Source organism: Perca fluviatilis, chromosome 9, assembly GCF_010015445.1.
Source record: "Perca fluviatilis chromosome 9, GENO_Pfluv_1.0, whole genome shotgun sequence".
Taxonomy (NCBI): Eukaryota; Metazoa; Chordata; class Actinopteri; order Perciformes; family Percidae; genus Perca; species Perca fluviatilis.
Genome location: NC_053120.1, coordinates 1869278 through 1896777, shown reverse-complemented (window position 1 = coordinate 1896777; position 27500 = coordinate 1869278). Strand labels below are relative to the sequence as shown.

The window sequence follows — 27500 nt, the reverse complement described above, 5'->3', positions numbered from 1 at the left end:
AGGACTACTAGCCAGTCAGAAGCAGAGTATGAGGGCCCTGACAGTACCTAGGTAAGGACTACTAGCCAGTCAGAAGCAGAGTATGAGGGCCCTGACAGTACCTAGGGTAAGGACTACTAGCCAGTCAGAAGCAGAGTATGAGGGAGTGTTCTGACAGTACCTAGGTAAGGACTACTAGCCAGTCAGAAGCAGAGTATGAGGGCCCTGAGCAGTACCTAGGTAAGGACTACTAGCCAGTCAGAAGCAGAGTATGAGGGCCCTGACAGTACCTAGGTAAGGACTACTAGCCAGTCAGAAGCAGAGTATGAGGGAGTGTCCTGACAGTACCTAGGTAAGGACTACTAGCCAGTCAGAAGCAGAGTATGAGGGCCCTGACAGTAGCTAGGTAAGGACTACTAGCCAGTCAGAAGCAGAGTATGAGGGCGAGCCCTGACAGTATCTAGGGTAAGGACTACTAGCCAGTCAGAAGCAGAGTATGAGGGCGAGCCCTGACAGTACCTAGGTAAGGACTACTAGCCAGTCAGAAGTAGAGTATGAGGGCCCTGACAGTACCTAGGTAAGGACTACTAGCCAGTCAGAAGCAGAGTATGAGGGCCCTGACAGTACCTAGGTAAGGACTACTAGCCAGTCAGAAGTAGAGTATGAGGGCCCTGACAGTACCTAGGTAAGGACTACTAGCCAGTCAGGAGATATGAATACCTTGAAGTAGATGGTGTTGACGAGGACCAGCATCGTGGTGGAGTCCAGCGATCCGACCGGCAGCGTTTCCTGGATCAGGTTTTCCGTCTTGTTGGAGATCCAGTTGTTGATGCTGACGCGGGCCGCATCCGGGTTCTCCTGTAGAACCACAGAACCAGAACCTATTATAGACACAGAGTCTCTTATAGCCAGACCTTCCTCCACAGCTCTGCGGAGGATGGTCTGGCTCGTCCACACAGACATGGATGGGAGAAAAACCTGCTCTGGTTTATTGGCATTTCTTTAAACCAATCAGAATCGTCGTGGGCGGGGCTAAGCTCCGGACGGAGCCACGGTGCCTCTGCTAAATAGTCTCAGGAAGGAACTGGTTCTGGTGGAACATGTGTACAGATAGTCTAGCTAGCTGTTAGACAGACAGACAGACAGACAGATAGTCTAGCTAGCTGTTAGACAGACAGACAGACAGACAGACAGTCTAGCTAGCTGTCTGGATTTACCCTGCAGAGATCTGAGGAGCAGTTAACTATAAAAAATGTCAAAACATGGTGAAAAATGTGGATCAGTGTTTCCAAAAAGCCCAAGAGGACATCCTCAAATGTCTCGTGTTGTCCACAACTCAAAGATGTTCAGTTTACTGTCCCAGAGGAGAGAAGACACTAGAACAATATTCACATTTAAGAAGCTGGAATCAGAGAAATCTTATTTTTGTTTTATAAAAAAATGACTCAAACTGATTAATCAATTATCAAAATAGTTGGCGATTGATTTAATAGTTGACAACTAATCGATTCATCGTTGCACCTCTAATTTACACGTAATATAAATTATGAAATCTCAATCTTAAGCGATAAAAAAGTTTTTAAAAAAGCTTAAGAAAAACGACAGAAAGAAGTCAAAAAAAGGGTAAACAAATGCTGAAAAAAAGAGGTTTAAAAAGGCACTAAAACAGTGAAAAGAAATCATGAAAATGTCTAGAAGTAGTGTGCTGTGTTTCCCTGAGAGGAAGAGGACGAGAGATACGTTACCCTGAAGTTGAGGGGCAGCAGCTTGGCTCCGTACACCGTCTCGCTGATGTTCTGGTACGTCTCGCTGAAGACCAGAGACTTGTCTCCGAACAGCCGGTTGGCGGAGATCAGCGCCGTGGTCGCGTCCTTCTTCCGGTACAGACGGCAGTTGAGTTTGGCGAAGAAGAAGTGGACCTGATCGGACGTCTTCTCTTTGATGGTGTCGAACTGAAACACCTGCAGGCAGAAAGACTTCTGATGGGACAACAATCTCTGAAACTGGTCCAGTATTGGTCTGTTAGAGTCCACTAAAAGTTCTGTTGTTGCTGCTGATAGACTCAGATTATTATTCTAAGTTTCTGACAACATTATGGGATGGATCCCTACAGAGATAGACCTTTTAGTTCAAGAGTAAGATCCTTTTAGTTTAACATGAAACAGCCCCGAAATCACCATCACCAAACTCCACCAGACTCCATGTAAATAATCAGGACTTTTAGCGTGTATAGAGCAGCATATCTCCACCAGACTCCATGTAAATAATCAGGACTTTTAAGCGTGTATAGAGCCCATCATTAAATTCACATTTCTAAAATACTAGCTGTATAATAAATATCAGGACTTTTAGCGTGTATAGAGCCAGCATATCTCCACATGTAAATGGGTGAATTAAGGGTTTATTTCAACCAAACCAGAGTGGCGATTGTTGGAACAGTGGAAAGATGAACCAAGACGGGTTTTGGTAGTTTTATTTAGTTTCTGTCCACTTTGAATGAAGTGTGTTTTACGATGATAAAAGTCCTGATTATTTACACGGAGTCTGGTGGGTTAGTGACTCTAACTGCTGCTGAACATTAGTCCTGTAGGGTTACATTACAGCTCGGTTCTGGTTTAATACTGGACCAGGATTATGGAGAACGTGGTCTCTGACCTGCATGATCTGCTGCAGCGTGCGGTTGCAGGCTCCCAGTTTGGTCATGGCGAAGGCGGTGGAGATGCTGATGGGGGACATGAAGATGTTGGCGTCGGGGGTCTTACTGAGCGCCAGCTGTTTGTAGAGCGCCAGGGCGAAGCGCCCGTTGGCCTTGGACAGCTCCCACACGCGGGGGTTGGTGGCGCCGGGGATGGCCTCGGGGGGGGCCACCGTGGGGCCCTCTGGCTCCGGGCTGCGGTAGATGCAGCGCGGCTCCAGGCCCAGGTCTTTGGGTTTGGCGCTGCAGATGTCAGGAGGGACGGCCAGGGAGGCGAGCGGCAGGATCGCCAGAACCAACAGCCAATCAGGAGCCCTCATTCTGCACGGAGAGACGTCTCTGCTTCTGTTGAGTTATTCTGGTTCTCTTGTTGGGATCCAAACTGTTTTCAGACACAAACAGAACATCTACAGACTCAGATTACAGACATTCTGAGCAGATTTCTGTTTGGAAAGATTAATAATAATTATTAATATAATGGATTAGAATATTTAAATATTTATGCTTTTTTTTGGTTGAGAAACATTTTATTACTTTTAGCTAACTGAATGCTCCACTGTTTGTTGAAATATGATTATTCACCGTCTCCTCTATATTTATAGAGGCGGGCAAACACATTTTTGTATCCGTGCATGCCTTGTCTTAGTCCGGCGGCGCCGCTAGCTTAGCTTAGCTTAGCTTAATGAATGGAATCCTTTGTTGCCGTAGCTAGCTTCCTCCTAACGAGACCTCTCTAAGTCACAAAAATGGATGAAATTGATATTGGTTAAACGCGTTAGCTTTGTAAGACCATAGCGTATGTGTTATATAAATGCCATGACGAAATTCAAAGTGTAAATATATGCAATGTATGTTGAAAGCCCGCAGAGCTCCGCGGGCTGCTGATATCTCTGTGCCCCAGTAGCAGTGCTTCGGCTGTAGTCTACTTCCACCCAATATAGTCCCAAAATCAAGACCTGCCTAGAGCCCTATTCGCACGGGATAAGTATTACCTGGTGACCTCCAGTCATTTGTAATAATCGCGGAGGTTGTCTGTGATCTTAATCCCGTGCGAATCGGTCATGTCTGTAAAGTAATAATTCCCCCGCAAATGACCTACCATATTTCGCCGAAAACGGAGGTCCTGTGATAATATTAGTCCCGTGCGAATCGGCATCTCTGTGATTTGGGGTCTAACTGGCTGCGTTGTCAATTATAAATGAAAAGTTTTGTCATCATATCCGGGGGATAAGGTCTGTAAATTTGAGTAAAATACAGACTTCAGTTATCCCGTGTGAATGCGCCAGACGAAACACAGACGTGTGGGGGTAATTTATAAACTACAAGAGGTCCCCAGGTAATACTTATCCCGTGCGAATAGGGCCTAGGAGATCATCTAGTCTTAACCTGCATGGATATTTGTACTCGTTGTGAATACGCAGGCCACAAAAGGTAATCAGGTTTTGTTTTTGTTGGGTCACTTTTACTCACGACATGCTAACGGCAACAAAGGATTCCATTCATTACGCTAAGCTAAGCTAAGCTAAGCTAAGCTAGTGGCGGTGCCGGACTAAGACAATGCATGCACTGATACAAAATGTGTTTGCCCGCCTCTGTAAATATAGAGGAGACGGGGAATAACCCTAGTTCAACAAACAGTGGACCATTCCTTTAATGTAACTGCAACTCCAGAAAACACACACACACACACACACACACACACACACACACACACACACACACAGAGACACACATACAAACAAACATCACACACAACCACACACTCAAACACACACACAGACACACACACACACACACACACAGAGACACACATACAAACAAACATCACACACAACCACACACTCAAACACACACACCCCTGTTGTAAAGTCCAGTCACTCATTACCCCCCCCCCCCTAACTTTCCATTTCCTCTCAGACTAACTGTGCTGCTGTTACTGGTTTTAATTTATCGTTAAAACATTAAAACTTATTACGATAAAAACCTGAAGATCAAACTGAGTCCTAGTTTCTGTTATTCTGAAGTTTTCTCTCAGAACTCCGATATTAAACTATTAAAGTTCATCACATTCAACGTTACCGTCCGGATTCAGAGCCAACAGACAGAACAGATCAAGATAAAATCTCTAAAATAAAAACCTGGAGGTCAGCACACCGTAAAGTCCCAAACTAGAGATTAAAACCAGAACATAGACTATATAGCTCAGTTTAAATCCACACTCCTAGACTTAATAACAGGGCAGCTGTGTTTAAAGTCCATCTAATGAGTTCAGTTCTCTTTCTATTTGTAAGTAGTTAAAATCTTATTTTAAGGAGTCCTCCTATATTGATCCATGTGTTTGTTTCCAGCAGCGCTGCATTCAGGGAGAATCAGAGAGGATTAAGAAATTAAATCTTACCTGATGAAGCGTTGAGTGGTTTCAGACTCGGGTCAGTGTCCCGCAGAGCGCTGGGACGTCCCGTCAGCAACCTTTGAGACATCGATCCTGCTGGTCAACAAACATGTGGACCCGCAGCAAACAGCTGGAGCCAGATCCCTGATCCCAGATCAATACCGAGGCTGCAAGAAGTCCTCGTTACGCAACAGAGAGCTGCTGGAAACACTCAACTACCGGAGCAGACAGGCTGAGGCTGGCATCACCAGCTTCTTTATGAACAGAGGCTCACCTCGTTTCACATTTGGAACCAAACAAGTCTGAATATTGAGAAAAAAAGTCTGAATATTTTAAGAAAATTAAGTCGGAATATTTGGGAAAAATAAGTCGTAATATTTTGAGAAAAAAATTCTGAATATTTTGAGAAAAATAGTAAAAATATTTTGAGAAAAATAGTAAAAATATTTTGAGAAAAATAGTAAAAATATTTTGAGAAAAATAGTAAATATATTTTGAGAAAAATAGTCAAAATATTTTGAGAAAAATAGTCGTAATATTTTGAGAAAAATAGTCGTAATATTTTGAGAAAAAAAAAAAAAAAAGTACATTTTGTAAAAAAGTCAGAATATTTTCAGACAAAAAATTGACAATTAATCAAAATATTTTAAGAAAAAATGTCAAAATATTTTCAGAAAAATAGTCGTAATATTTTGAGATAAAGTCAAAATATTTTAAGAAAATTTTTTGAAATATTTTTAGAAAAAAAAGTCTGAATGTTGTGAGAAAAAGTTGAAATAATCGGAATATTTTAAGGAGAAAATATCAGAGTTATATTTGTATTACAGGTGTTTATATTTGGGTATTCTCAGGTAGTTGCTTATATAGAAAGATCAAAGTTAAGATTTAATATCCGGAACTTCTGGATTTCAAACTAAAGTTCAACATTTAAATTCTCCTTCCCAAAATGTGTGACTGTTCCTTTTAAAGCTGTTCAATATTTAAACAGAAACATGTAACTCAGGTATTAAAAGTATTATGAAAAGTTTTATTTGTGAAATCATAAATATTGAAAAAGAAATATGTGCAAAAGACATTTCACATTAAAACAGGAAGTGACGACAAAAATAAAAGATCTAACACATAATTCATAAAAAACACCCAAACATCTGATAAAATGTGTGAAAACAGACAGAACCAGTCCGACCAGTAAACCCCCAGACTCCATTTACAAACAGGTTTTAAATGTCACACTACAGATGGAAGAGATCCAGTTAAAACCGGTTTGATTTTAATGTAAAAACATCGTTTCCACACTCAGCACCTTGGACCCACCAGACCAGACACAATCCTCCGGCAGCTTTCAGATGAAATGGGTCTGAACTGCAGCGGTTTTCCTGAATGTTTGGCTCTCGTCTTTCACACCAGACTCCATTTAAAATAGGACAGGTTTTAAAGTCCCCAGCACCTAACAGACAGACAGTGTTTTGGCGTTTGTCCTAGTCTGCTTTGAGTCAGACCGGCAGAGTGGTTCCATACCAGACTCCATTTAAAATGGGACAGTTTTTAAAATCCTCCGGCAGCTTTCAGATGAAATGAGTCTAAACTGCAGCTCAGGTTTCCTGAATATTTGGCTCTGGTCTTTCTTTACTGAACACACATTGGACACACCAGACTCCATTTAAAATAGGACAGATTTTAAAGTCCCCAGCACCTAACAGGCAGCCAGTGTTTTGGGGTTGGTCCCAGTCCTCTCTGAGTCCGATTACCGGAGTGTTTCCATACCAGACTACTACCAGACTACCTATCTATAAAGTCCTCAGCACCTAACAGACAGCCGGTGTTTTGGTCACTTTGAGACAGACCAGCCGAGTGTTTCGACACCAGACTCACTTTAAAATATGACAATTTCTAAAATCTGCCAGCCGCTTTAAGAAGAAATGAGTAAGAGCAGTTGTTTCCCTGAATGTTCCCTGAAAGCTCCTCATTCCCTACTGAACGCACTTCATACACACAGGAGTCCATTTAAAATGTAAATAAATATGAGTTTTTTATAGTCACTAGCACCTCTCAGACTGCTGATGTTCTGGTGTTTGTCCCAGACCGTTTCCACACCAAAGTCCATGTAAAAAATAACAGATTTTAACTTCATCAGCACCTTTCAGACAGCGGGGCTTTTCCCACCAGAGTCCATGTAAAAACCAGCGTATTGGTTCTCTGGTTGTGTGTGGCGGCCCAGGTCCAGGATGTGGAGTCAGAAGAGTTTGGGGAGCTGCCTGAGGCGGCTCAGGTCCAGGATGTGGAGTCAGAAGAGTTTGGGGAGCTGTCTGAGGCGGCTCAGGTCCAGGATGTGGAGTCAGAAGAGTTTGGGGAGCTGCCTGAGGCGGCTCAGGTCCAGGATGTGGAGTCAGAAGAGTTTGGGGAGCTGCCTGAGGCGGCTCAGGTCCAGGATGTGGAGTCAGAAGAGTTTGGGCAGCTGTCTGAGGCGGCTCAGGTCCAGGATGTGGAGTCAGAAGAGTTTGGGCAGCTGTCTGAGGCGGCTCAGGTCCAGGATGTGGAGTCAGAAGAGTTTGGGCAGCTGCCTGAGGCGGCTCAGGTCCAGGATGTGGAGTCAGAAGAGTTTGGGGGAGGCGGCTGCAGGCGGCTCAGATCCAGGATGTGGAGTCAGAAGAGTTTGGGCAGCTGTCTGAGGCGGCCCAGGTCCAGGATGTGGAGTCAGAAGAGTTTGGGGAGCTGTCTGAGGCGGCTCAGGTCCAGGATGTGGAGTCAGAAGAGTTTGGGCAGCTGTCTGAGGCGGCTCAGGTCCAGGATGTGGAGTCAGAAGAGTTTGGGGAGCTGCCTGAGGCGGCTCAGGTCCAGGATGTTCCCTACCGATCCCTCCGTCTGGCGGCTGCCGGTCCTGACTGACGCTGGATGCCGGTTGGACCGGTTCTCCTTGTTGGCGCCGTTGGCTTTGTTCCCGCCGGGGTACAGCGGCATTTTGGGCTGCAGGTCGCGGATCAGCTGACTCTGTGGGAGGAACGGCTGGCGAACTACTTCTTCTTCTTCCTCTTCGCCGTCCTCTTCCTCGATGAGGCCGTAGCGCCGCATGTACTTCCTGGTGGCCAGGGACATGTTGCTAGGCGACAGCAGGGAGTGGTTGGAGCTGGAGGCGGAGGCGGGGACTGTTTGGGGGGCGTGGCCTCCCAGAGACAGCCGGCTGAGCTGGGAGTCGCTCAGGTAGCGCAGCGCGATGGCGTTGGCCTCCAGACTCAGGTCCACGCTGGCACCGGGGAACAGAGAGCTCGCCGAGGACTCGGACACGCTCAGTCTGGACAGAACAGCCGCTGGGTTGATACCCGCCAGAGTGCTGCAAGCACAGAGAGAGAGAGAGAGACAGAGAGAGACAGGGGGAGAGAGAGACAGAGAGAGAGAGAGAGGGAGGGGGAGAGAGAGAGAGAGACAGAGAGAGAGAGAGAAGCAGAGAGGGAAGAGGAGAGAGAGAGAGAGAGACAGGGGAGAGAGAGAGACAGAGGGAGAGACGGAGAGAGAGAGAGGGGAGAGAGAGAGAGGCGAGGAGAGAGGAGAGAGAGAGACAGAGAGAGGCAGGGGGAGAGAGAGACAGAGAGAGGGAGAGAGAGAGAGGGAGAGAGAGAGAGAGGGAGGAGAGAGAGAGAGAGAGAGACAGGGGAGAGAGAGCAGGGGAGAGAGAGAGAGAGAGAGACAGAGAGAGGGAGAGAGAGAGAGGAGGGGAGACAGAGAGAGAGAGAGAGAGACAGAGAGAGAGAGAGAGAGACAGAGAGACAGAGAGAGAGACGAGAGAGAGGGGAGAGAGAGAGAGAGAGAGAGACAGAGAGAGGCAGGAGAGAGAGAGAGAGAGAGAGAGGCAGGGGAGAGAGAGAGAGAGAGAGAGAGGCAGAGAGAGAGAGAGACAGAGAGAGAGACAGAGAGGGAGAGAGAGACACGTTAGACTATGTCTGAGTTCATTCAGTGGCGCCATGAGGTTGAGTTTAACTGTCAAATGTTAGATTTGTATGTTTCTGTGTCAAAACTATGTTGAATTATACTATTAATATAACTGCAACTCCAGAAAAGACAAAGACACACACACACACACTTTGTAGCTGAATATCTTATTTGTTGGGTCTAAATATGAACGTGGATAATGTTAGTGATATTGAGAGGCTTTTCTACGGTTACAGTTCTAGTGATGAATCGTCAAAAACACGTTTTAGGGTGCCAGGATAGCTCGGTTGGTAGCGTGCACGCCCATATATATATATATATATATATATATATATATATATATATATATATATATATATATAATATATAAATATAAATTATATATATAAAATATATAATCTAAGTCCTCACCAGCGGGCGCGTGTTGACTCCCCCTACTGCCTTGCTCACAAGTCATTCCCCCTCTCCCCTTTCATGTCTCAGCTGTCCTGTCAAAATAAAAGGCCTAAAATGCTCCCGAGGGCTGAGTTGGAGCCCAGAACAGCTCGGCAGCTGTACCTGAGTCTTTTAAAGGTGGGGAGACCCAGGTGAGCTGTGTACCTGAGTCTTATAAAGGTGGGGAGACCCAGGTGAACTGTGTACCTGACCCAGGTGAACTGTGTACCTGAGCCAGGTGAGCTGTGTACCTGAGCCAGGTGAGCTGTGTACCTGAGCCAGGGTGGGACAATTATTCTGACCCAGGTGAACTGTGTACCTGAGCCAGGTGAACTGTGTACCTGACCCAGGTGAACTGTGTACCTGAGCCAGGTGAGCTGTGTACCTGAGCCAGGTGAACTGTGTACCTGACCCAGGTGAGCTGTGTACCTGAGCCAGGTGAACTGTGTACCTGAGCCAGGTGAGCTGTGTACCTGACCCAGGTGAGCTGTGTACCTGACCCAGGTGAGCTGTGTACCTGAGCCAGGTGAACTGTGTACCTGACCCAGGTGAGCTGTGTACCTGACCCAGGTGAGCTGTGTACCTGACCCAGGTGAACTGTGTACCTGCTGCTCTCTATAGTCTGCTGGTTTCTCCGGTCCGCCTCGCTCAGATCTTCTTCCACGTTGACTCCGAGCTGCTGCAGCTGCCTCACGGTGGCGCTGAGCACCGAGTCTCCTCCACAGCTCCGCCTCCTCCGGGACGACTGGGCCGAAACCACAGACAGGCTCCGCCTCCGGGACTCCTCCTCCTCTTCTTCTTCCTCCACTTCCTGTTTACTCTCTGACTCCTGGAGACGACTGGTCACCTGAGTCTGAGGACGCACAGACCATCAACACTTTACAGATGTTTGGTATTACAGGACTTCTGTTACTCAGAGGAACTTTATCAGACTACCTCTGCTCTAAGACTTTACTTTAGTGTCCTGACTCCTGCAACATACTACAGCACTCTCACTTGCATGCTTTACATAAGTGTACTTCCTTTTATATCTGTACTATATACCACCTTTCATTTCAGAAAGTTTTAGTTTAGTTTTAAAGCATTCTCGTGTGCCTTGCTGTGCGTGGGTGTGTGCGTGCATGTGTGCGTGTTCTTGTGTGCCTTGCTGTGCGTGGGTGTGTGCCGTATGTGTGCATGTTCTTGTGCTGCTGCGGCGTGGGTGTGTGCTTGTGTTTTGCTGCGTGTACGTACGCGCTATATGGGCTGTGCGTGGCGTGTATGTTCTTTTGCGCCTTGTGGCGTGTGTGTGTGTGGGCGTGCCTTGTTGTGGGGCGTGTGCATGTGGCTTGCTGCGCGTGTGTGCCTTGCTGTGCGTGTGTGTGTGTTAAATGTGGACGTACGGCGTCTGTCCATTTGTCTCTTTATCTTTGTTATGGTGTATTCTTTTCTGTGTTGATGTTTTGTTGTTGTCTTTGTAATTAGTCCATGTCATTGTAAATGAGCGCCGCCCCTCAAAGATCTCTACAGTTTAAATAAAGGTTGAATGAATGAATGAATGAACAAACATGTTTAGTGTTTTACATCACAGCTGTAGGTCAACAGGAATATTGGGGGCATATTCACTTTCATTAGCCACTGAAACAGATTTACAAGTTTAGTCTTTTTCAGAATAAAAACGTGAATATTTAGTTCATATAGTTGTTGTTGTTACCATCAGGTTGTTAAAGAAGCTCTGCTGGTCGTCTGCAGGTCTGTACATGCTCACACTCTCTCCCAGGACGGGACTCTGCAGCCCGCTAACGCTGAAACACAACATGTTACCAGTCTGAGTTTGAGTCCAAGGGTTTGTCTTTACAGGTTAACTTTGGTATTTCTTCAACCATATATCCCCATGAAATGGTGTCTAAGTCACTGATGACAACTATCTCTGAAACTGGTCCAGTATTAAACAAGAGGAGGAGGTTCGAGGCCCCGTGTGGTCGGTTCTGCCTGTAGGGTTACATTACAGCTTTCTAGGGCTGCTCCCTCTTCAGTGGACTAATCGGTGGACTAATCGGTGGTTTTGGTCTTAGCCAACTTAGATCTCTTTAGTCCATTAGTCATGTCTGATGCTGATTTCATGCTGAATGACTTATTTCCAAGAAACGAACAAGCTCATCTCTGGTAAACACAAGAATTAAAGTGGTGCTTTAGCAGGACTCTTTGCAGAGAAACTCAGATTTACAGATCTGTCGATTAAATCAACTAATCAATTAGTCGATGCGATTGATTGAGTGTTAGTCGACTAAGAATTTCTTTAATCGAGCACAGCCCTACAGCTTTCTGTTTCTTGTTTAAAAGGCACACTGCAAGATTTGTACCTTAATATAACAGCTTCAAAGGGATTTTGATGGGAAACAAACTCGAAGTAGGGCAATTCATCCCTATAGCAAAGCAGCTGCTGGCAAAACCAGCAATGCACGTTTGAGAGGTGGCGCCCCACCAAATCTCGCGAGAATCCCAACGTCACATACATCAACAACATATAAAGCTGCTTACACACCGAACAGACTGGCGTCACCGACCTCGCCAGACTGCCAGACGGCCGGTTATCGGCCCGGTGAGGCGGGACCTTAAGAAGCAGCCTCTATGGAAGACACTAGCACGCACTTCAGACGTGAATCATGACGAAGATGAAACGAAGAAAGCGCGGTCGGAAGAGTCAAGGAAAAGAAAACGAGAAACTGAGGAACCGGACAAGAGCCGGACCACTCGGTCAGGCTTTCACTCGTTGGCGAGAGCTAACAAGCAGCAACGGTAGTAGGGCTGCAGCTATCGATTATTTTAGTAATCGAATATTCTACCGATTATTCCATAGATTAATCGAGTAATCGGATAAGAAACACTTAGTAAGAAATACTTAATAAACAGCAATAGTAAATATTTCTTATTGCTGTTTACTAAAAATAAGGAAACCTGTAGCTTGTATATATACACAAAAGACAGGTTTCCTTTTTTATAAAAAGCAAAACATTTTATTGCCAAATTCCAAGACCCTTAAAAAAAAACATTACAATAGTACATTTTTGGTGGCCCAAATGTTAATCTTTTTCACCCCATTCCCCTTCTTGCCTCTGGCTCTTTGCACTGGATATGCAAAAGAGCTGTTCACTGACCAGAGGGTAAATGTGACTGTATGAAGCTTATGGTATATTAAATTAAGTTTATATGCTGTCTGTGCTTGTGTTGTGTCCGCAGAAGCGCAAACCTCTTGTGCGCTAGTAATAATCCTCCGTGCGGAAACACAGTTACATTCAATTAAGTTCAATTACATTGATTTAACGAAGCTACGAGGCAAAGAATTTTGCTTCGAGCATTTTTTGTAATCGAATTATTCGAGTTATTCGAGGAATCGTTTCAGCCCTAAACGGTAGCGTTAAATACAAGTACTCCACTATCCAATCTCCACAAAAATAGTATGCTTTTAATACTGGGTCAGTTTCAGAGACTGTTGTTCCCATCAGACACTCAGACACATGGAGACAGAGAGTCCAGGGTGAAAGCCCTAAAGTTACCCTTTAAAAAAAGAGATGCTATCAGAAGCTCACTGCTGTCTCACCTGTGCTGAGCAGAGGGGGAGCAGGCAGCCTCTTGAGCTGTGATGTCACTGTTCTCGGCTCCGCCCCCAGGCCCGTTGACGGACAGGTCGGCCTGTGAGGAAGGGCGAGGGGCCTGTTCTTCCTGATGTGGGAGGGGGAACTGGACCGGAGACCCCCAGAACAAACTGGCACCTGGAAACCGAGAGAAATGTAAACAAAAGACATTCATATTCATTTGATTTTCTAAATCGATGCTTTTTATTAGGGCTGTCAAAATAACGCGTGAATTTCGATTAATTAATCTGAGAAAAAATAACGCGTTAAAAAAAATAACTCATATTAATCCATTCCATATTGACGTTTGACCCGGAGTCGTTCTAGCCACTATTACGGACTGTAATGAAGGAAAGGGAGGCACAGAATGTGCTGCCTGGATCATTGATTGGAACATTTAACTACTTGTTACTTCTTCCTGCCAACCCTGGCTACCGAAATCTGGTGCCCCTGATATGTCTGCTCTTCTGTCTGATGCTCTGAAACGGACGATACAGGCAACACAAACACCGCTGCTAGTTAACACTATACTCGACAGCAGCTAACGTTAGCCTAGCGCTAGCTAGTAGCTGGATTAAACACTGTTAAAATGCTGACAGCTAACGCTAAACGGTGTAAAGTTTGACTGTTTTACTGTAGAGGATTCAACACCGGTATGTAACAGTCTGCTAGCCTGACCAGCCAGCTGCCACTAGGGTGCGTCTAGATCTCTAGGCTAATACAATCTGCAGCTGCCGTCGGAAAAACAACAGACGGTGCGTTCAATGAAACTGGTAAACTACAGCCTCGTGGTGCATTTGAAGTTATTGTAAATGTCCTTTTCCCATCTGGTGGTCGTTTGTCGTTCAACAGCAATTTGCTAGTGAAATAAGTTATTGTTATAGATTATTATCAAATCATTTAATTTTGACCATATGGCCTTAGCAATAAACAAGCCCTTCTTTAATGTCGCCAACTGTTGTTTAGTACCCTTCTTTTTTCTTTTCTTTTTTTACTTTCTTAAAAAGTATCGGTTCAGGCACCGTTAATTATGTATGCGATTAATTTCGATTAATGAATCACAGAGTATGTAATTAATTCGATTACATTTTTTAATCGATTGACAGCCCTACTTTTTATGCTTCTAAGTTTTTTTCTCCAAACGTCAAAACATGTTTGCCGCTTTTTTCAAGGTTTTTTTGGGACAATTTCCCAAGGGTTTTTCGTTGCCTTTCTGGAACGTTTTTGTAGCTTTTTCCGACATCGGGATAAGGCCACATTCAGACAACATGTGTTGAGACAGACTCAAGAAAAATGGGAAATTGGAAACCGAGAGTTGTTGAGAAAACAAGTCATTTTTTGTGTGAATGATACACCGGTCCATGGGACCTACAGGGATCCCGTGTGTCTCACCTGTTCCCACGGCGATGCTGGCGGTGCTTTTGGGTGTCTGAGTATCGACCTGCTGGCCGGACGACGACTGAAGTTTCCTCTGAGCCTCCAGCAACATCTGGACCTGAAGACGAACCATGACAACCTCACAAACAAACACCTGACCAGCAAGAAGAGGGAGGGTCATAAAAAAAATTAAGAGGATATTTCTAGTTCTAAGTAGGGATGCACTGAATCCAGGTTTTTGGGGTTGTTCTGAATCCTGACTCCACTGGTTGAGATTGTGCTGACTCCTCCTCCCATCCTCAGTCCATGAACTCAGTAAACACATGAATGAAGTAAACAGGGACTGTCCTCTTTACTGCATCTGAAGTTGCTGCATTCTGGCTGCTGTCTGGAGATTCTTCGCGGCACAACCTCGTCGTTCTTTCAGATGTTTCGAGACCAGATGTTGTAACAGCGGCCATGTTGTGTATAGTTTAGGGTCGCCGCCACCACCAGACCAATCGCATTGAACAAACTGAACATGTAGCTGGACTTGAATGGCCTTGTTTTGACTGAAAAGTACTGCCAGACAACAACTTTTTCTGCTCACCAGATCCATGTCCACTTTCTCACAGCCTACTGCTCACCAGATCCATGTCCACTTTCTCACAGCCTACTGCTCACCAGATCCATGTCCACTTCCCTACAGCCTGCTGCTCACCTGATCCATGTCCACTTCCTCACAGCCTGCTGCTCACCAGATCCATGTCCACTTCCTCACAGCCTGCTGCTCACCAGATCCATGTCCACTTCCTCACAGCCTGCTGCTCACCGGATCCATGTCCACCTTCTCACAGCCTGCTGCTCACCAGATCCATGTCCACTTTCTCACAGCCTGCTGCTCACCAGATCCATGTACACTTTCTCACAGCCTGCTGCTCACCGCTCGCGCAGATCCATGTCCACTTTCTCACAGCCTGCTGCTCACCAGATCCATGTCCACTTTCTCACAGCCTGCTGCTCACCAGATCCATGTCCACTTTCTCACAGCCTGCTGCTCACCAGATCCATGTCCACTTTCACAGCCTACTGCTCACCAGATCCATGTCCACTTTCTCACCGCCTACTGCTCACCAGATCCATGTTCACTTTCTCACAGCCTACTGCTCACCAGATCCATGTCCACTTTCTCACAGCCTGCGCTTCCACCAGATCCATGTCCAATTCTTTCTCACAGCCTACCGCTCACCAGATCCATGTCCACTTTCTCACAGCCTGCTGCTCACCAGATCCATGTCCACTTTCTCACATCCTACTGCTCACCAGATCCATGTCCACTTTCTCACAGCCTGCTGCTCACCAGATCCATATCCACACTTTCACCAGCCTACTGAAACGCTCCACCTACGTAAACACCTTCCCATAATCAACGGCGCAGTCATTACGGTGACCAGCGTAGCGCGCCGAGTGCAAGCTTAGGTTTCGGTTCCCTGGGAACATGGGAACAATGGTTCAGCAGAAACCAGAACCTCGTCAAAAAGCCCAATATTCAGCCCAACCCTGGATTTGGTGCATCCCTGGTTCTAAGTATTGCTTTAGCATCGGTATCGGAAAAACCAAAACAATACCCAACCTTACATAAGTGAGAAGATAAATCTACCAGTTGTTACCTAAAATGCTATCCATGATAAAGGAAGCAGCATGACTGCTGACAAACCCTCCTTCACTTCTTTTACGTAAATTAAACGCTGAGGCAAATCAGGACATTTGTCTGTATGTATACCTCCTTTATACACTTTTTATTGATCAAACTTTTGAACACTAACACTATGAACTGGTGATTTTCCATTTTTCCATTTGGTAAGTCCTTTGTTTTTATATGCGCCATGTTTTATATTGTGTGTGTGTGTGTGTGTGTGTGTGTGTGTGTGTGCGTCTGTGTGTGTGTATGTATGTTGTGTGTAATAGGGCTGCTCCCTCTTAGTTGATTATTCGACTAATCGGTGGTTCTGGTCTTAGCCAACTTAGATTTCTTTAGTCCATTAGTCATGTTTGATCCTTTTTCATGCTGAAAGACTTATTTCCAAGAAACGTACGGAGCACATCTCTGGTAAGCAAGAATTAAAGTGGTGCTTTAGCATGACTCTTTGTGGAGAAACTCAGATTTTACAGATTTGTCGATTAAATCAACTAATCCATTAGTCGGATTACAGTTAAATGAGTGTTAGTCGACTTAAGAAGTTCTTCAAATCGAGCACAGCCCTAGTTTGTAACAAATAAAACGTAAAACAGCTGTTGTTGTGGTTACCTGCTCCTGCAGGAGGCGGAGCTGTCGGTCCCTGATGGAGGAGCAGCTGTTATATGTGTCAGATGGGATGACTCCTCCCCCCTTGATGATGCACACAGGAGGAAGACACAGAGGCTGCTGCTGCGGGATGGGACGGGTGAGGAAGAGGAGGAGTTCCCCACACCGAGGGGAGGGAAGAGAGGGAGGTTCTCCACACCGAGGGAGGGAAGAGAGGGGGAGTCTCCACACCGTGAGGGGAGGAGTCTCCACACCGTGGAGAGGGAAGAGAGGAGGAGTCTCCCACACCGAGGGGAGGGAAGAGAGGAGTCTCCACACCGTGGGGTGGGGGGAGGGTGGCTGCAGGGACAGGGAGGAGGGGGGGCAGAGCCATGGATGGAGGGTGGAGGAACAGAAACAGGTGGATGGTGATGGGAGGAGGAGGAGGAGGTGGTGGGGATGGGAGCAGCGTAGGCTGAGGGAGGAAAGGGTTAGAGGGTTATTACGGTGAAGTCAAACAAGCTGTGAAAAACATTTTTACTAAACTGGAACTGAATAAAAAACTCTTAACAGAAAACTATATCGCCAGGTTCAAAAAATGGATAACGAATGAGTCGGGCATTTCCTGATGAAGAAGAGAAATGAAGCCCTAACCGAGCGCTGTCTGAAATGAGCCCGTCTGGTCTACAGAGCCGCCCTGTTTCCTAGTAACTGTGACAGCTTCAGTGATCAAAATGTTACTTATTTAAAGTGATGGTTCCGAGTAATTTCACCCTAGGGTCCTTTGCACCACGACCTCAAGCCAAACAACCAGCAGGCAAGTGTTATTTAAATAAACTTCTGGTGTACTTACAAACTTTCCAATCCATCGTTTTATGAGAGCATAACCTATATATACTAGTGTAGATGTTAGAGATGGGCAGCAACAGAGAGGAGGACTCGAGTCGCACAAACAGCTGACTTCAGACTTGACTTGCAACTTGATTTTCTTTTGATGGCGCATACACGTTGGGGAAACCTATGACGAGCTGCATGTCCTCTGCCCTTTGCCATAATGTGCAACGTATGCATGCGTTATGCCTTATGCGCGCGCACTCACATATCAACAAATGCATTGCCGATGGCAACACCAAGTCCTCCCGGAGTTGAGCCTTGGGTCATTAGTTTGGCTTTCAATAACTTGGTAAACAGTGGCAGTAAGAGAACAGCTACATGCAAGGTGTCTGGCTAAAGATACATGATGCCGGATCAACACGTGGAACTTCATCGGCATCTCCAAACACACCCAGATAGGTCAGTCACTGGATATATGAAAGATATTACATTTGCGCATATATCGTCACAAGTAACAAGCTAACCATCGCTAAGTGTTGTGCTAATGCTGGGAACAGGCAGGGACAGTAACCTCTGAGTGTTGTGATGAGGGTGGGGGTGAGCGGGGCGGAGTCCCGGCGAGGAGAAGATGGAGGTGCACTCGTAGGTTTGGGCGGAGCAGCAGCTGCAGGGCGGCTGCAGGTTGGAGTATGGCGTGCTGTGGAGGTGAGGGGGGGCTGCAGGTCTGTTTACTGTTGGAGGGGCGGACTTCCTGTCAGCAGCAGCAGCAGGCCTGGGGCGGGCCGCCTCCTGCCAGCTGTTGTGATTGAGACGGCAGCGCTGTCAATCAGCAGAGAAAGTTCAGGAACAGACGGCTGAACTCTGCGAGCCTGGAACAGAAAAACACTCCTAAAGAACCCAGAACTAAGACACTCCTAAAGAACCCAGAACTAAGACCCTCCTAAAGAACCCAGAACTAAGACACTCCTAAAGAACCCAGAACTAAGACCCTCCTAAAGAACCCAGAACTAAGACACTCCTAAAGAACCCAGAACTAAGACACTCCTAAAGAACCCAGAACTAAGTTCAACAGGAAGTCACAAAGCTAATGTTATGCCTGGAACGTGACCTTTGCAGCAAGAATTTTGTTACCAAGTCAAACATCCAAATGTCAGTTTTAGGTAGGGTCGGGTATCGTTTGGGTTTTTTCTGATACAGGTGCTAAAACAATACTTTTAAAACGGTGCCTGAACCGAAATATATAGAATAGATTTATAATGTATATAATATAAAAAGGAGCACAAAATGGTCAAAATTAAATGATTTTATTAAAAATGTAATAACTTATAACAATATTATTTTACCAGTAAATTGCTGGTAGATCACAAAAGCAAGCACCAAATGGGAAAAAGGGTATTTTACAATAACTTTGAAAGCACCACAGGGCTGGCGAAGTTTCAAGAGTTTCAAGTTTTCCGACGTCGGTAGCTGCAGACTGTTAGGTCCCGCTGTTGGAATCCTCTACAGGGAAACACAGTCACACTTTACATCCGCTTAATGGCAGCTGTCAGCATTTTAATCGTTGGGTTTAATGCAGCTACTAGCTAACCGGCAACGTAGAATCCCGCAGCGATGCTTCTGAAGAAAAAAGTCAGGCAACGAAATGAGGAACCAAAATTTCTGTTCTTATTCTGTCTCGTTACTACGGTTACTGCCGGAACCAGTGCCCTATTGGCACCGCTTTTCAGTACCTAACCCTCTATAGGTTTTAACTATATGTCTGTAGGTCTTGTGTTTTAGTAGAATGTGGGTAAACCAGAAAGCTATGAAGTATAATGTTTGTAGCGTGTTAGCTTACTAACAGCTAACTTGTCCTCTCTGGGAGATTCAAAGGGTGCTAAACTAATCCTTTTAACTGGTTAAATCTGCTGTTTTAGCCATCTACAGGCCCTTTGTGATATGTCTGACCTGTAACACCTGTGACTGACCTGCTGAGCGGGGAGGTGGGGGCTCGGGGACGGGCGGGGGAGACAAGTTCTTCATCTCGACCCCCGAGTCCTGATCGCTGACAGAGAGACCGGCAGCCGGTGGGGCGGCTCTGAGGACAGAGAAGACCAGTTCAGGAGACGGCGAAAAACAAACACCCATCTGGATAGTTGTTCTGTCTGTCTGTGTGTGTGTCTGTCTGCGTGTGTGCCGTCTGTCTGTCTGTCTGTCGTCTAGATGTGGCAGTAATCAGAGCGTGAAGCACTTTCTCTGTCACTGCACACAGGGTCTCTGGCCACGTGTGTGTCTGTCTGGGGTCTCTCTGGGGGTCAGTCTGGGGTCTCTGGGTGTCAGTCTGGGGTCTCTGGGTCAGTGTGGTCTGTCTGGGGTCTCTCTGGGGGCCAGGGCTCTGGGGTCTCTGGGGGGTCAGTCTGGGGTCTCTCTGGGGGTCAGTCTGGGGGCTCTCTGGGTCAGTGTGTGCTGTCTGGGGTTCTCTGTGTGTGTCTGTCTGGGGTCTCTGTGGGGGTCAGTCTTGGGCTCTCTGGGGTGGAGTTCGGGGTCTCTCTGTGGTGTCTGTCTGGGGTCTCTGTGTGTCTGTCGGTCCTTCTCGGGGCCGGGGTCTGGGGTTTCTCTGGGTGTCAGTCTGGGGCTCTCTGGGTCATGTGTGGGTCAGTCTGGGGTCTCTCTGTGTGTCTGTCTGGGGGTCTCTCTGTGTGTCTGTCTGGGGTCTCTCTGTGGGTCTGTCTGGGGGTCTCTGTGTGTCTGTCTGTGGTCTCTCTGTGTGTCTGTCTGGGGCCTCTCTGTGGGTCTGTCTGGGGTCTCTCTGTGGGTCAGTCTGGGCTCTCTCTGTGGGTCAGTCTGGGGCTCTCTGTGTGTCTGTCTGGGGGTTCTCTGTGTGTCTGTCTGGGGTCTCTCTGGGGGTCAGTCTGGGGTCTCTCTGTGTGTCTGTCTGGGGTCTCTCTGTGTGCAGGAGACTCTGGTACCTGTTGAAGGAGGTCTGAGCCTCTCTGAAGACCTCCGTCTGGCGGCTGTGATCCTCTGAGCCGAGCTCACAGCGCAGAGTCTGACCCTCCACCGAGACCGCCTGCTGAAGGTAGACATCAGTTGCAGTTAAACAGTTTTATATAGGGATGCACCGGATATTGGGCTTTTTGACGGGGTTGGGTTTCAGCAGAGGCTTAGAATCCCCTCCACCCCGAACCCCACGCTTACACTACACTGGTCACGTAATGATGGCCGTTGATTTCGGGAAGGTGTTTTACGTAGGTGGAGGGTTCAATGCAGCAGGCTGTGAGGAAGGAATACATGGAACTGGTGAGCAGAAAGCGCCGCCCGCAGCCCCAACCAGCAAAAGAAGGTGAGAGCGCCGAGCCACACGTCCAACCCACAAAGCGGACCTGTCCCACGGCGCAAGACCCTAAATAATACACAACATGGCCGCTGTTACAACACCTGCGCATGAAACATCTGAAAGAACTGAAGTTGTGCATGAAGGAATCTCCAGACAGCAGCCAGAATGCAGCAACTTCAGGTACCGCAAAGGAAGGACAGTCACAGCTAAAAACTGGTGTTAACCAGACAGCATCCAACATGCCTTCATCAGACACTGGTTAGAGAAAATTTGCCAAACTAAATTGTCACTAATCTGGCGATAGCGATGTGCTTTCCTACGATGTGAAGAGTGTGGAATTCAACATTAAGTTGTTACATTTAACTATTTTAGAGGCTGTGGACGATGTTTACTTCATTCATGGGTTTACTGTGTTTATGGACTGAGGATGGGAGGAGTCACAGGGTTCATACGATTTAACCAATACTTTTCAGCAAATTTCCATGACTATGTGTTCCTGAAAATGTCAGTCGGAGTTTCCCTCAGAGGTTTAACTAAATAAATGAATGATAATGTCTGTGGTTCATAGATGGATTCTTAATATCGCTCCCCAATACAACGCTGAGTTAAGACCAGGTGAAAATACATTTAATAAACACATTATTATGATGTGTTAAAACAAATTCCATGACTTTTCCAAAACTTTCTGGGGGTTCTTTTAATGTTCTCAAAACCTTTCCAGGCCTGGAATTTTGCATTTTTAAATATTCCATAACTTTCCCGGTGGTTTTTCTAACGTATGAACCCTGGATTCAGCACAATCTGAACCAGTGTAGTCTGTATTTGGCTGAACCCCAAAAATCTGTATTTGGTGCCTCCTTAGTTTTATATTAACTGGTGTACAGGGAAGCCAGCGTCCGTGTATGTTGTTACCTGGTAGAGTGTGACGCACTGGGAGGCGGTCAGCAGGCGGTAGTCCAGCTGTGGTCCAGATGCTGATCCTCGACACTGGAAGAACTGAGGAGCTCGGTGGGTCGAACCGAACAGGACCAGGAGGAAACAGCCACTCTCAGACAGAACTCTGAAACACACAAACACCACTCAGGGCTCCTGCGCAGCAGCTGCGTGGGGGTCCGTTTATATTTGGGCTCCCATGGTAACAGGTTAGAGCGGTCACTGTCTGAGTGACACGCTGTCTCAGCGGCTCGAGCCACTCGGAAAACGCTGCAGCATATAGATATAGGACCAACGGATATTTTTCACGCCACACAACGGCACGTTGGAAGTGTTTTTAGAATAGTAAAGATGTTTATATGTCATTTTGACACAAATATATTTAATAAATGACATGTTGATGTTTGAAAGTCTCGAGGTTTTGACGTAAATGCAGATATACATTTATTTTTTAAATTGTATTTCAATTGGATTCTGATAAAACAATAACATGGACTTTATTATCTCAGGAAAGGGAATAGAAATAAAATGTATATATTGAAATATGTGCAAAAAAAATATTGACAAAATAAAGCTGAAAAAGACGCTATTATTTTATTTTATCGATGGGAAACCTCCATGTGTCCAGACAAGGCTAGCAGCAGCAGCTGTGTCAGACATGTTTCTGGTGGGGAGACGTGAAAAAAACAACCACGCGAGGCAGCGTGCAGGACACCATATCAAAATTATCAGACACCTCACTACTCCAAAACAGACAACAGAGTTGGTATCCAACCCAAGCTTACAGTTTAGTGAAGGATGCCACCAGGTGAACTCACCTGTCCTGGGGAGGCCCGAGCTACACAGGAACCTCAGACACCAGGCCCACACCTGAGGGTTGGAGACGTGAACGACTCCACTCAGCCAGCTGCCACAGAGGGAACAGGAGGTACAGGAAGACATGCATCTGGGTTTATTAACACAGACTCAGTACTGTACTTCAGTCCAAATGTTGAGGTACTTGTACTTTACTTGAGTTTTCTTTTCATGTCACTTTCTACCTCGACAGACAGCAAGAAAAAAGACAGAAAAACAGTAAGAAAAGGAAGAAAGACAGACAGACAGAGAAAAGGAAGGAAGAAAGACAGAAAGAAAAGAAAGAAAGAAGACAGACAGACGAAGACAGACAGACAGACGGACAAACAGACAGAAAGGTGGACAGAAAGTCAGTTAATTGACTGTTTGAATTGTTTCCAGTGTCTAAACTGGAGGATTGTTCTTTACTACATTGTCCTGATCAGACTTTTACTGCAGGACGGTTACTTGTAGCAGAGTATTTTCACAGTGTGGTATTAGTACTTTTACAGTAGTAAAGTATCTAAATACTTGCTCCAGCGATCTGATGAAGGAGATGAGTTGTGTAGTGCAACTCTTTCTCCTGATAGCTATGTCTAGAAACACTCACAGTCCGACCAGCGGCGGTTGGAGGGCTTTAGGATCAGACTCCAGCAGCAGCAGCAGCTTCCTGGTCTGATCCATGGTCAGAAACCTGCAGACACACAAACCACCACACTCAGTCAGAACAACCCTCCATCTAACAGGGGAATATCACCCTGGACTCTCTGTCTCCATGTCTCTGGGTCTGAAACTGGTCCAGTATTAAACCAGAACCGAGCTGTAATGTAACCCTACAGGACTAATGTTCAGCAGCAGTTAGAGTGATTTAGGGCTCCACCCTAACCTACGTAAGTGACCTGAAGTTTGTACTTGTGTGTGTGTGTGCGTGTGTGTCTCTGTGTGTACTTGTGTGTGTTTGTGTCTGTGTCTTTGTGTGTGTTTGTGACTGTGTGTGTGTCTTGTCCTCTGTCTGTCTGTGTGAGTGTTTGTCTATGCTGCGTGTGTTTTGTGTCTTTTGTGTCTGTTTCTGTGTTTGTGGCCGCCCCTCTCTCTCTCTCTCTTTCCTTTTGTTTTCTATCTGTGTGTGTGTGTGTGTGTGTGTGTGTACGTGGTAGAGTGAGTGAGAGAGGGACAGTGATTATCCTCAGAGTGAGTAGTGTGTCCCCTGTTCTTTCTGACCACAGTGAAAGTAGTAGTAGTGATATAAGTGAAGAGGAAGTGGTTCTCACCCTCTCTGCCGGTTGGCGTGCAGCGGTGGGCGGGTGGCGCCGGTCAGACTCCTCAGCAGAGCCGTGGGGATGACGGGGACGGCTCGGACCGGCTGGACCTCCACGCTGACAGACGGACACACGGCCGCCCAGCTGAGGGAGAACGCCGCGGAGTCAGACTGCTGACAGCAGACCACCCGACCTCTGACCCTCAACAGCTGAGACAGGTCCAGAGACTGTCTGCCGCTCACGCACTGCTGCAACACCTGACAGACAGACAGGTGAGATAGAGACAGACAGGTGAGATAGAGAGAGACGGACAGACAGAGAGAGAACCAGACAGGTGGACAGAGAGAGAGACAGACAGAGAACCATACAGGTGAGACAGAGAGAGAGACAGACAGAGAACCAGACAGGTGAGACAGAGAGAGAGACAGACAGCTGAGACAGATCCAGAGACTGTCTGCCGCTCACACACTGCTGCAACACCTGACAGACAGACAGACAGAGAGAGACAGACAGACAGACAGAGAGAGAACCAGACAGGTGAGACAGAGAGAGAGACAGAGAGAGAACCAGACAGGTGAGACCGAGAGAGAGACACAGACAGAGACAGGTGAGACAGTAAGAGGAGAAAAAGAGAGAGGGACAGACCGAGTGAAAAACAGGCAGACAGAAAGACAGACAGACAGACAGACAGACAGACAGAGAGACAGACAGACAGACACTTACCAATGTCACTATCACATAAAAACTATTTTTCTGATTTATAGGCTGGTTTACTTCTAATCACTACACCTCCAGCTAAACCTCTTTAAAGCTCAGGTCCTGGTCCTTTAAGGTAAAACCTCAGACAGAGAAGCCAAACAGTCAGAGGCAGTTTGTCTCTGAGTGGACCGAGGACATCAAAGTGTCCCACTCACCTTGAAGCAGTGATGCAGCTCAGCCTCTGATTGGACGACGGCGTCAGACGAGGGGACAGTCTCTGAGGAGAACAGACAGGGAACCAGGACGTCTCCGGGCAGCAGCGGGTGGGGACCCCGCCCGAGGCTCGGCTGGTCCCGACCGGGTCGAACCGGTCCAGAGTCACAGTGACCCCTCCCTCATCTGGACCAAACACACACAGAGGACAGCTCAACACTGGGGCCTAGTTTAACCATCTGAGGTTCTAAAGGGTTGTTCTTAGTGTCTTCATTAATCAGAGGTGTGTTTAGGCGTAAGCATACAATCAACCAATCAGAGATCATCTCCCATTCATCAACCAATCAGAGATCATCTCCCATTCATCAACCAATCAGAGATCATCTCCCATTCATCAACCAATCAGAGATCATCTCCCATTCATCAACCAGAGATCATCTCCCATTCATCAACCAATCAGAGATCATCTCCCATTCATCAACCAATCAGAGATCATCTCCCATTCATCAACCAATCAGAGATCATCTCCCATTCCCATTAAAAGCCAGGCGTTTGGACCTTTGGAGCATTGCTGTTATGATGGAACATATACACCGTTATATTTTTATTTGTAATCTTCTGCATGTTTGTGTGTTGCTGTGTGTGTGTGTGTGTGTGTGTGTGTGTGTGTGTGTGTGTGTGTGTGTGTGTGTATAAAAAGCATAGTGTGTGTGTGCTGTGCACGAGCCTAGGAGCATTTTACTAATGCTCTGTTAAAATAACAATGAAATGCTGCGTTATTGACTTTAGACCAGGTTTTGTTGGTCAATGGTGAGATCACTTCCTGCTGCCTCAAAATAGCAATACTCCCAGAATGCACCTGAACACACCTCCCTGTAAGACCGGCACGCCCAGAATGCACCTGAACACACCTCCCTGTAAGACCGGCACGCCCAGAATGCACCTGAACACACCTCCCTGTAAGACCGGCACGCCCAGAATGCACCTGAACACACCTCCCTGTAAGACCGGCACGCCCAGAATGCACCTGAACACACCTCCCTGTAAGACCGGCACGCCCAGAATGCACCTGAACACACCTCCCTGTAAGACCAGCACGCCCAGAATGCACCTGAACACACCTCCCTGTAAGACCAGCACGCCCAGAATGCACCTGAACACACCTCCCTGTAAGACCGGCGCCCAGAATGCACCTGAACACACCTCCCTGTAAGACCGCACTCCAGAATGCACCTGAACACACCTCCCTGTAAGACCGCCGCCCAGAATGCACCTGAACACACATGCCTGTAAGACCAGCACGCCCAGAATGCACCTGAACACACCTGCCTGTAAGACCAGCACGCCCAGAATGCACCTGAAAACACCTCCCTGTAAGACCAGCACGCCCAGAATGCACCTGAAAACACCTCCCTGTAAGACCAGCACGCCCAGAATGCACCTGAACACACCTCCCTGTAAGACCAGCACGCCTATGGGCCCCAGATGGGAGCAGGTGCATTTGCTATTTAAACCACGTGGGCCAGTAGGGTTTCTTTGACTTGTCCGGTTGGGAAAGTGAAAAAAATAAATAAAAGTCTACTCGCTGAAGTCAATCTTTACTGGCCCTTTTACAAATTGCATCGGATTTTTCCCCCAGAAGAAAAACATGTTATGAGTTAATGTGGAACCAGCTTGGTGTAATTGGACCAATCAGAGTGGAGGGTGAGAAGGAGTAGGGGTGGGGGAAAAAATCGATACAGTATAGTATCGCTATATTTTCCGTGGCAATACTGTATATCGATACAATGACACCAAGTATGGATCTATTAATATATATGTGTTGGTCAGTCTGTCTGCTGGACAATCCCATTTTGCAGCAATACAACTGAAGTGAGATGAACAGACAGAAATTTATCTTTTTCGATAAAACAGATGTTGACGAAGTTTCCTTTTGGGGACATAATTTGAAATTGGGAAAAAACTTGAAGTTGGAAAAAAGGTAATAAATTGCAATATATCGCAGAATACTGCAATATGTTTAAAATCCCAATAATATTGTATCGTGACATAAGTATCGTGATGATATCGTATCGTGATGATATCGTATCGTGAGGCCTCTGGTGATTCCCACCCCTAAGAAGGAGGTGAACCGTTACCTGCGTCGACACACAGCGAGCCCAGGAGGAAACACAGGAGGCGGGGCTTGTTGCTGTGACGGGCGTGACGCTGAGCCAGACGCAGAGCTTTCTCCAGCAGCACCAGCCGAGGCTTCCTGGAAGCAGAGAAGGAGTTATTGCAGCAGTCAGTAACACTTACAAGGAGAAGATGCCACTAAAAACTAAACACGGTAGAGTAGATGTAGCTTCATTCTACAAATATTGCTGCAGCTCTGTTCTTCTCAGCGCTCTTTGAGAGGAGGAGAAGTTGTGCAGGAAATACTCGGCTTCTTCCAAACCCAACTAAACACTGTGGTCCGTGTGTGTGTGTGTGTGTGTGTGTGTGTGTGTGTGTATTAGGGAATGGGTGTCTCTATGTGTGTGTAGTTGTGTGTGTGTGTGTGTGTGTATGTGAGAATGTGTGTCTCCGTGTGTGTGTCTGCATGTGTGTGTCTATGTGTGTGAGTGTATGTGTGTGTCTGCTTGTGTGTCTGTGTGTGTGTGTGCGTGTCTGTGTGTGTGTGCGGTGTCTGTGTGTGTGTGTATGTGTCTGCGGCGTTGTGTCTGTACCTATGTAATCTATGTGTGTATCTAC

General features: G+C 46.6%; 2 protein-coding genes across 3 annotated transcripts in view; both read right to left on the bottom strand.

The window, feature by feature from the left end:
• serpinc1 (serpin peptidase inhibitor, clade C (antithrombin), member 1) overlaps window positions 1-5224 on the bottom strand; it is a 17446-nt gene extending 12222 nt beyond the window's left edge. The window contains exons 1-5 of one of the 2 annotated variants that reach the window (XM_039811232.1): window positions 5073-5224; window positions 2635-3056; window positions 1725-1940; window positions 700-837; window positions 647-650 (exon numbers count right to left, since the gene is read on the bottom strand). In XM_039811232.1, the coding sequence (XP_039667166.1) occupies window positions 647-650; window positions 700-837; window positions 1725-1940; window positions 2635-2994 (718 nt within the window). In that variant the 5' untranslated portion in view covers window positions 2995-3056; window positions 5073-5224. Of the gene's footprint in view, window positions 1-646; window positions 651-699; window positions 838-1724; window positions 1941-2634; window positions 3077-5072 lie in introns of those variants that run through there. The other variant, XM_039811233.1, reaches the window with a different exon arrangement.
• A 2466-nt stretch (window positions 5225-7690) lies between these two features.
• Window positions 7691-27500, bottom strand: part of LOC120565570 (SCL-interrupting locus protein homolog) — a 21367-nt gene continuing 1557 nt past the window's right edge. The window contains 16 exon segments of the mRNA XM_039811456.1: window positions 7691-8394; window positions 10031-10278; window positions 11119-11209; window positions 13006-13177; window positions 14432-14534; window positions 16704-17154; window positions 18246-18382; window positions 19481-19529; window positions 20462-20565; window positions 21742-21887; window positions 22581-22669; window positions 23207-23290; window positions 23868-24112; window positions 24770-24918; window positions 24921-24953; window positions 26906-27021. Coding sequence (XP_039667390.1) covers window positions 7863-8394; window positions 10031-10278; window positions 11119-11209; window positions 13006-13177; window positions 14432-14534; window positions 16704-17154; window positions 18246-18382; window positions 19481-19529; window positions 20462-20565; window positions 21742-21887; window positions 22581-22669; window positions 23207-23290; window positions 23868-24112; window positions 24770-24918; window positions 24921-24953; window positions 26906-27021 — 2749 coding nt within the window. The 3' untranslated portion in view covers window positions 7691-7862.